We start from the raw sequence: 10,074 nt of genomic DNA, 5'->3' as shown, positions 1-10,074 counted from the left end.
CCCTCTTTCCTACCTCCTTCCTCCCTTCCTTCCTCCCTTCCTTCCTTCTTTCCTCTGTCCTTCCTTCCTTCCTTCCTTGACACAAGGACAACAGGAGGGTTAAAGAGGATGCACGCCGTTTTACATCCTGTCTCTTTAAAGCCAAACAGTAATATCAGGATTTCACTTCTTTTTCTTATTCGTTACTCAAAATAGAAACTTGTAATATATATATTAACACATTTTTAAGCCCAAATCTGATCTGAAATACGTAGCATTGGGGTAATTCTGGCATATTTATAGAAATGCTTATTAATCTGCTCTGTCCCTAACGACTAAACTAAACCTTAGCAACAAAGGCTACTGAACAGATGGCTATTTGTGGGCATGTTTGAACAATCTGACACCATCACGAGGAGGAAGTCGAGGTAACTCTGCAAACAAGGCCTGCAGGAAGCCTTTTCAAGTGTCTGCTACTACTGTATGATCACGTTTAACATAGATAATCCAACATTATAAGAGTGTGCAAACAAGAGAAACTAACAAAAAGCATGTCATGTCGCCTTTAGCAATCACTCAAGGCCTTTGTGTTTCAATGCAAATGGAAAGACAGAGAGAGAGAGTATAGAACATACAGTGCTTCAGTAGTAATAGTCGTGGGCGTTAGGGCTACAAATAGCAATGCGTTGGTGGGGGCGCGTTGCTACAGGTAAGAAGATGAAACGTGACTGGAGATGTTTGAGTTAAAGATCTGTTAGTCTTATGTTTAATCTGATGTTAAAATGCTGCAAAGAGACAAACTGTTAATGTATTAACATGAGAGAGGAGTGAAAAAATGATTTTAGGGCATTTTGATGTCTGTATTTTGGCTTGAATCTGGGTTTTTTTTTTACATGGAGGAAGGAGGGAAGAAGGAAAGAAGGAGGGAGGAAGGAAGGAGGGATGGAGGAAAGAAGGAGGGAAAGAAGGAGGAAGGAATGAAGAAGGAAGGAGGAAGGAAGGAGGGAAGGAAGAAGGAAGGAAGGAAAGGAGGGAGGAAGGAAGGAAGGAAGGAAAGGAGGGAGGAAGGAAGGGATGAAGGAAGGAAGGAAAGGAGGGAGGAAGTAAGGAGGGAAGGAAGGAAAGAAAGGAGGGAGGAAGAAGGGATGGAGGGATGGAGGAAGGAAGGGATGAAGGAAGGAAAAGAGGGAGGAAGGAAGGGATGAAGGAAGGAAAAGAGGAAAGAAGAAAGGAAGGATGGAAGGAAGTGAGGAAAGAAGTATAGAAGGATGGGAAGAACGAAGGAAAAATTAAAGAAAGAGGAAGGAAGGAAAGAAGGAACAGTCAAAAGAGAGATGGGGTCAATTTGACCCGGGAGGACGACAGGAGGGTTAAATTATTTGGGTTCTGCCAAAGAAGAAAAAGAGCAGAGGACTTTTTGTTGCATATCTTTCCACAAAGCCACTTCAGTGAGAAAGGACTGTAGAGCACGATCGTTTGCAGCCACTAATAGTGAGAGGCTGACAGGCTAACGTTTCGACACTACTGTGCAAAAAAAAAAAAAAAAAAAAAAAAGCAGCAGCCCGATAGCCAATAGATGCATTTTTTAAACATGAATGGTTGAAGTGATGCTCAATTTGGTTAATTACATTCATCTCATACAAAGAGAAGAGATGCTAATTGCTCATTTCCATTTCCAACAAGACTCTTAATACAACTAATGCATTTAATGGAAAAACAAAAAAAAAATACTAAATGTAACCATAGCAACCCCTTCATGTTAAAAAGACATAGATGCAAGACAAAATATACGGTAGACATCAAAATGCCCTAAAATCTCTCATGTTATTACATTTAATAGAAAAACAGGTTAGAAATACAAAAAAAAATACTAAATGTAACCATAGCAACCCCTGACCAACACCTTCCTTCCTTCTTCCCTTCATTCCTTCCTCCTTCTTTCTTTCCTTCCTTCCTTCCTTCCTTCCTCCCTCCCTGTTTTCCTCCCTTCTTCCTTCCTCCCTCCTTTCATTCCTCCCTCCCTCCTTTCCTTTCCGTCCTTCCTCCCTTCCTCCATCCTCCTTTCCTCCCTTCCTTACTCCTTTCCTCCCTTCCTTCCTTCCTCCCTCCCTCCTTACTCCTTTCCTCCCTTCCTTACTCCTTTCCTCCCTCCCTTCCTTCCTCCCTCCCTCCTTCCTCCCTTCCTTCTCTCTTACTTCCTTCCTCCCTCCCTCCTTCCTCCCTCCCTTCTCTCTTACTTCCTTCTTCTCTCCCTCCTTACTCCTTTCTTTCCTTCTGTCCTTCCTTCTCTCCTCCCTTCCTTCCTTGACCTGAGGACAACAGGAGAGTTAAATGAAGGATGTGCTGTGCTTTTCGACGCAGCGCTGGTCTGAATGTGACCTCACACATCATAAATCTGGAGGTATTATTTACAATCCGGAGTGATTTACGATGAGTCAGCAGTTTGAGCGATTCACGCGGGGATACTTGAACGGCTCACGAGGCTCTGAGGCAGAGATCGAATGTGTAATCTGACTGCTTGATTGCTGCTCTGAAAAATGTCCCATAGCTCCATTTTAACCCTCCTGTCGTCCTCCCGGGTCAAATTGACCCCGTCTCTCTTTTGACTGTTTCTTCTTTCCTTCCTTTCTTTCTTCCTTCCTCCCTCTTTCTTTAATTTTTCCTTCCTTCCTCCCTCCTTATTCCTTTCCTTCTTTGCTCCCTCTTCCTTCCTCCTTTCCTTCCTTCCTCCCTCCTTTCCTCCCTCCCTCCTTACTCCTTTCTCTTTCCTTCCTTCCTTCTTCCCCTCCACCCTTCTTTCTTTGCTCCCTCCTCCTTCCTCCTTTCCTTCCTTCCTCCCTTCCTCCTTACTCCTTTCCTTCCTTCCTCCTTTCCTCCCTCCCTCCTTACTCCTTTCTCTTTCCTTCCTTCCTTCCTTCCTTCTTCCCCTCCACCCGTCTTTCTTTGCTCCCTCCTCCTTCCATCCTTCCTTCCTCCCTCCCTCCTTTCCTTCCTTCCTTCCTTCCTCCCTCCCTCCTTACTCCTTTCCTTCCTTCCACCTTTCCTCCTTCCCTCCCTCCTTACTCCTTTCTCTTTCCTTCCTTCTCTCCTAAATTCCTTCCTCTTTTCGTCCTTACTCCCTTCCTTCCTTCCTTCCTTTCCTTCCTTCCTCCTGTCCTTCTTTCTGTCCTTCCTTGACCTGAGGACAACAGGAGGGTTAAAGGGGTCAAGACCAGTACTACTTCCAACGCACCGATATATAAAAGTAGTTCTTTATACTACGAGTTTTGCTGGAGTCACGAACCCTCTTTTCTTTCCTTCTCTGTGGTTGAAATTGTCCCAGAAATCTTAAATCTGCTCTCCAGCTTCTTTTCTTTTCTTTTCTTTTTCTTTATTTTTATTACAACCTACCTCGCACATCTGGAGCTGGAACAGACGGCGCTCCTTCTCCATCTCCTCGGCGATCTCGGCCCCGGTGATCTCGGTGCGGATCATCCCGTGCTGCTTGGCGTGCTCCCGTTTCTCCTTCTCTATTTTTGTACTGCACACAGACAAGAAGACGACTTTACTTTCCTACCTCCTTTCCTTCCTTCTTCCTCCCTCCCTCCTTTCCTTCCTTCTTCCTCCATTCCTTCCTTCCTTCCTTTCCTTCCTTCTTTCCTCTGTCCTTCCTTCCTTTTCTACCTCCTTTCCTTCCTTCTTCCTCCCTCCTTTCCTTTCTTCCTTCTTCCTCCCTCCCTCCTTTCCTTCTTCCTCCCTCCTTTCCTTCCTCCCCTCTTTCCTTACTTCTTCCTCCCTTCCTGCCTACCTTCCTTCTTTCTTTCCTCTATCCTTCATGCCTTCCTCTTTTCCTTTCTCCATCCTTCTCTTTCTTTCCTCTTCCCTACCTTCCTTCCTTCTTTCCTCCATCCTTTCTTCCTTTCCTACCTCCTTTCCTTCTTCCTCCCTCCCTTCCTTCTTCCCCTCTTTCTTTCCTTCCTTCTTCCTCCCTCCTTTCCTTTCTTCTTTCTTCTTTCCTGTCCTTCCTTCCTTTCCTACCTCCTTTCCTTCATTCCTTCTTCCTCCCTGCCTTCCTTCTTCCTCCCTCCCTCCTAACCTTCCTTCCTTCTTCCTCCCTCCTTTCCTTCCTCTCCTCTTTCCTTTTTTCTTCCTCCTTCCTTTCCTTTCTTCCTTCTTCCTCCCTCCTTTCCTTCCTCCCCTCTTTCCTTTTTTCTTCCTCCTTCCTTTCCTTTCTTCCTTCTTCCTACCTCCCTCCTTTCCTTCCTTCCTTCTTCCTCCCTCCTTTCCTTTCTTCCTTCTTCCTCCCTCCCTCCTTTCCTTCCTCCCTCCTTTCCTTCCACCACTCTTTCCTTCTGTCCTTCCTTCTTCCTCCCTCCTTTCCTTCCTCCCCTCTTTCCTTCTGTCCTTCCTTCTTCCTCTCTCCTTGACTTTACTTGATCGGATGCATTTCTCTTTTTTTCCACTTTCACGTGTGTAATTTGAGCGTATAGCTTCTTCTGTGAAGCTCCAAACAACATCGACACACATTACCGACAGCGTTTGATCCATTATTCATCGCTCCATAACGAGTTGCATGCATGCTGAAAAAAAAAAAAACACAGTGACACAACATAACAGAAGACTTTAATTATACACTTACAACTTGGCTTCGTAGTCTTTCCATGCTTTGTCAAAGGGCTTCTTTATGTCCTGCAGAAACACAAGGGAACAAGCATCAGCAAACTACAAAGAGGTCACCATGGGGACGGAGTTATTTGCAGAATTGGATCGCTACCAGAGGGCCCCAGCGAATGCCTCACTTCGCTCAGGATTTATGCCCGGGATGGCCAGCTAGCGAGCGAGCGAGCGAGTGAGGGAGCGAGTGAGCGGCCACACCCCTCCTCGTACCCTCAACATTAAGAGTTCATGACCCAGTTACTCGCCACTCGACTTAAGCACTACACAAAAGGCGGTGTTTACCTTCTGCAAGATTTACAGTGGGATGTTTTAAAGTAGTTTTACTCCCCCATGCCTTCATCTTTCTAATCTCTTGTCTCTCTCTTTTTTTTTTACACTCGACATGCACACACACAGTAACCGAGAGATGAATAGAGAGATGTGCTGACGAGGCATCTATATCCCCCGAGTCGTGCCATGGAGGCATAGAGGAGGGGAGGAGGGGGCCGGAAGAGTTAAAAGAGAGAAAAGGGAAGGGGTGGGGTGGTGTGGGGGGAGCAGGAAGAGAAAGTTTTACAGTAAATCTTACCCCTTTCACGCCTTTTAAATCGCCTTTCAGCAGCGAGTCGAGAGTGAAGATCACATTGTGACTGAGGCTCTGGAGCTGGAAAAGGACACAGAGAAGAAGAAGAGGAAGAGAGAGTTAAACAGTGGCCGTTAAGCGTTATTTAACATGTGATAACTCAGTATGTTATTTCATTTTTCTTTTTATACTCTATTCATTGTCATCAGTAATATAAGCTAGATGACAGAGATGAATATAGCAATTAGTTAAAGTAAATCAATCACAATATTTACAGTACAGATTTAAATTACTACAGTATATTGTGATCATTTTAAATGCATAGAAAATAAATTAATATATTCATTCATTTTACATTATTGTCAACAAATCCCATGAAAAGCCCAACGATGACTTAATCCAATAAACACGTACAAACTGTAAACCTATCCCTCATTTCCATTGATTTCCATATTAAGAACACTGCTACATTGGGTTAAAGTTTGCTTTATTACAATAAATATGTGGCCTGGACTTTGTCTTGAGTCTAAGTCTGAAAATAAAACTTATTTAATAAAAAACTCCAGCTTTTTCTTTTAAATAAAACCATTTGTGACCCATTTTAAAAGCAGTATCAACACATTTTTGGGGCAATTTGGGGGCAGCAGAACGAGCTGTAGATATATTATCAATCTCTCAAACTATCTATACAATTTGATTGATATATTAGCAATTAATTGCCTAGTTACACATCTAGCAGGCATGCAGCAGCATTAGCATTCATGTGGGAGTCGTGTTTCTATCCAACAGACGGGTGATTACGTCTTCTTTTAGCTCTGTTTTGGGCTCCACCACTTTCTGAAGGGAATATCTGGTTCTTTAGCAGCACAGTTATCAAGAGGTTTGTTGTTTTGTTGTTTGCTGCTAAAAAGCGGGGTTGATAAGAGCGGTGTGAATGATTCAAAATAGTAACATTGTCGAGCAGAAAACCAAAAAAATTAGCTTAAAGATGCTAAAACGCTCCAGGAAGCTGATGAATTAGCTTTAGGGTTCATCACTCTTTCACATTACACATTACACCTACTGATCTATTCTGTGCTCTAATGCAGCTTTAAATGATTCACACCTTCAGTAAAAAATTAATGCTGTAATTGAAAAGTATTAAAAGACGGATTTGAGCCTTTTTTTAAGAAATTCGATGACAATACAGAAACATGAAATAACCCTCTAATACATGCATGCATCAACACATTCATGCACATATAATAGCAGAAGTCCTGCCGAAAAAATAGCAACACAAGTGCCAGTGAGTCTCCTGAAGAATTAGCAAAAAAAAAAAAAAAAAAAGAAAAAGAAAAAAGCTCAACGTTGCCAAACAGCTCGGGTTGCCACGGTTACAGTATGCTCAGCAGCTCTCTAACCATTAGGATCAAGGAGGTCATTTACAACAGCGCTAAGCATTTAAGTCCCTGTTCTGTTGTTGGCCGAGTCCACAAAAAGAGACATACAGCAGCGGTCAAGGAAGTAAACAACGCTTAATGGGTGCTAATGTATTTCCTTAAGTGCTCGTCTTGCATACGGACGACGTCAGAATCAATCTTACGCTGGCCGGCTGCCGGTGTACTCTAACAGTCTCATATCCTTTGTTTCCTCTGACCGTCAGGGTTGGGAAGGTTAGTTTGGAAATGTAATAGATTACAGATAACTAGTTACTCTGTTTAACATGTGATAGGTAATGTAGCTGTTTTAATTACTTCATCAAAGTAATGTAACTTATTACATTTGATGACTTTTCTAGTTTTCTAACCAATGTTTTCAGCTGTTAGGGTAAATGTTCCCTCCTTCTGTCCTTCCTTCCTTCCATCTGTCCATCTTTCTTTCCTTCCTTCCTTCCATCTGTCCTTCTTTCCTTCCTTCCAACTGTCCTTCCTTCCTTCCATCTTTCTTTCCTTCCTTCCTTACTTCCAACTGTTCTTCCTTCCAACTGTCCTTCCTTCCTTCCCTCCTTCCCTCCCTCCTTCCCTCCTCCCTTCCTTCCTTCCTTACTTACATCTGTCCTTCCTTCTTTCCTTCCTTCTTCCTTCCTTCCTTCCTTCCTAGCCGATCTAAAATCAGCTGTTAGGGTAAGTGTTCCAGCTGTGTTGTCATGGATACTGACATGATTTATAAGGGAGATCATTTCTTATAAAGCAACATTTATCTCTCATTGTAAAATGTATTCATTAGTTCATGTAGATTTTGGAATATAAAATAAAGATATTTGATGAATAAAGTGGGTTTAATTGGTACTGTGACTCCATTTAAGCTCCATGTGTGCTCCAAATAAGCCCACATCATGATTTATTTACTAAATATATAAAAAAATATTGATTTAAAAGAATTAAAAACAGGCAATATATGTATTCAGTAACATGTTAAATATTAAAAAATGAGGAAAAAACCCTCCTGAGCAAAATCTTAAAGGTGTGACTTCAAACATTCTAGAACATTCTAGAATGTTCTACAGTGTTCTAGAATGTTGAACTTTCTAGTTCAACATTCTAGAACACAAAGCTGCGATGAGTTAATGAAACATGAGACAAAAACCACCCAACTGTCACGACTAGATTAACTCATTAGGAGGTTAATCATCAACATTTTCATCTATAGTTACTTTTATTTTGTAATTAAATAACACAACCGTCTGATAACACTGATTACAAACCAAAGGGAATAAACACAGAGAGAGAGATTGGCAACATTTTGGCTTGAATTTGTGTAGAAAATCCTCTCATTTAAGCCAGTAACACATGTAGGGAAATCTAGGACAAGCTCTGTTCATCAATACTCATTTGTAATGCACGCACACACAAGCAGCAGCACTAGCAGCAGCAGCAGCAGGAGGCCTCGGGGGTTCACTTATTGAAGGTTTCACAAAAAAAAAAAAAAATGCTCGATAAAATACTCAACATGGAGAAGAGTCAAAACGAGAGAGCAAAAAAAAAAAAAAAAAAAGTAGATAATAAGAGAGAAATGAGATGATGGTGATAATTTGACTTTTTCTGCAATATTCAGGTAGGAGCTGACAGGTGGGTGATTTAGAAAGGTTTCCGAATAGACACACACACACACACACACACACATTACACACACATTACACACACACACATTACACACACACAGTTGCTCCCGGTGCTGCCAAGTGTATTTATGGAGTCTAATCTCGCTGTCAGCCACACAGGAAGAGAGGGAGAGCGCGAGGACTGGCTCTTCTTCCAACAACAATCACTCACAGAGGATTCAAACAGGACACATTATTCAACAGAAAACGTCAGGGGAAATCCACAGCGGGCAGATAAGAGCCTCGTCTGGGAAAGAGAGGGAGAAAAAAAAAAGAGAAAAGAGAGAAAGAAAACAAAGCTCGGAGGTAGATATTGCCACAGTCAGCTATACTGTGCGACTGTGATGACGGTTGTGAATGTGTAGACTGTGAAGAGAGGGAAACACTTTCACTGTCTATATATATATATATATTCACCTTTGACCTTTGACCTTTGAACTCTTACTCTAATTTAATCATCAACTTAATCCTAATCCTAAATCCTAAACCACTTACAGGAGGAGTAGAAGACGACAATAATATTTCTCTCTCTCTCTCTCTCTCTCTCTTCTCTCACTCTGCAAGCATTTCGTTCCTTATCATTCAGCTTTAAGCTTCCTGTTGTTCTCCCGGGTCAAATTGACCCCCGTCTGTTTTGACTATTCCTTCTTTTCTCCCATCCTCCCTTCCGTCTGTTCTTCCTTCATCCCCCTTTCTTCCCTCCTTCTTTCCTTCCCTCCTTCCTTTCCTTCCTCCCTTCCTTCCTTCCGTCTGTCCTTCCTTCCGTCTGTCCTTCCTTCATCCCCCTTTCTTCCCTCCTTCCTTTCCTTCCTCCCTTCCTTCCTTCCGTCTGTCCTTCCTTCATCCCCCTTTCTTCTGTCCTTCTTTCCTTCCTTCTGTCTGTCCTTCCTCCCTTCCTTCTTTCTTCTGTCCTTCCTTCCTCTTTTCTTTCCTCCCTCCCTCCTTCCTTCTTTCCTTCCCTCCTTCCTTTCCTTCCTCCCTTCCTTATTTTTTCTGTCCTTCTTTCCTTCCTTCCTCTTTTCCTCTGTCCCTCCCTCCCTCCCTCCTTCCTTCCTGGCTCCCTCCTTTCCTTCCTTCCTTGCTCCCTCCTTTCCTTCCTCCCTCTCTTCCTTCCATCTTCCTCTCATCCTTCCTCCCTCCCCCCTCCATCCTTTCCTTCCTCCTCCCTTCTTTCCTTGACTCGAGGACAACAGGAGGGTTAACTGATATTATGAGTTTTATGAGACATTTCGGAGGGACTCACCAGGTTCTTCAAAAGGGCGGACAGCTCCTTAGTGAGGGAGGAGAACTTGACAAAAGCCGTTCCCAAGTCGGGGTTATCTCGGCTGATGAAGTTGCTCCCGAATTTATCCAAAGCTTGGGCGTAGTTCTCCTCATTTTGCACATGATCTGGCAAAAAAGAAAGAAAGGAAAAGGTCAAACTGGTGATGATTAGCGTTCGAGGACTGGAAGAGGTTTGTGTGTGTGTGTAGTGAAACAGAGAGTTGTGTGCTTTAGAAAGCAGACAGAGGAAACAGTGAGTCACATGCAGCCCAAAATGACTCTACAGTAGCTGATAAGGCCCAGGATAAAATCTAAATAGTTTGTTTTATTGCTATCTAAATGTGTCAACTAACAGAAATATTGAGGTTGGAAGTCCGCTTTGACTCACTGTATGATCTATTGTCTACTTCTATGACCTCAAGTTTAAATAATTAGACTATTAATCGACTATTACATTCATTTCCAACTATTTTTTGAAGAGGACATTTTCCACATTCTCTGGTTTCAGCTTCTCAAATGTGAATATTTTATGCTT

General features: G+C 42.6%; 1 protein-coding gene across 1 annotated transcript; it reads right to left on the bottom strand.

The window, feature by feature from the left end:
- Positions 1-3,369: 3,369 nt before the first annotated feature.
- Positions 3,370-9,665, bottom strand: LOC128354822 (arf-GAP with SH3 domain, ANK repeat and PH domain-containing protein 1-like; the record flags this gene model as incomplete). Its single annotated transcript, XM_053314972.1, has 4 exons — positions 3,370-3,499; positions 4,598-4,647; positions 5,204-5,278; positions 9,520-9,665. Coding segments are annotated over 4 exons (401 nt in total), but the record flags the coding sequence as incomplete, so codon positions are not given.
- Between the last annotated feature and the right edge of the window lie 409 nt (positions 9,666-10,074).

The sequence above is a fragment of the Scomber japonicus genome, unplaced genomic scaffold (genome assembly GCF_027409825.1).
Source record: "Scomber japonicus isolate fScoJap1 unplaced genomic scaffold, fScoJap1.pri scaffold_651, whole genome shotgun sequence".
Lineage (NCBI taxonomy): Eukaryota > Metazoa > Chordata > Actinopteri > Scombriformes > Scombridae > Scomber > Scomber japonicus.
The sequence above is the reverse complement of the archived record's forward strand: the minus strand, read 5'-3'. Positions and strand labels throughout refer to the sequence as shown.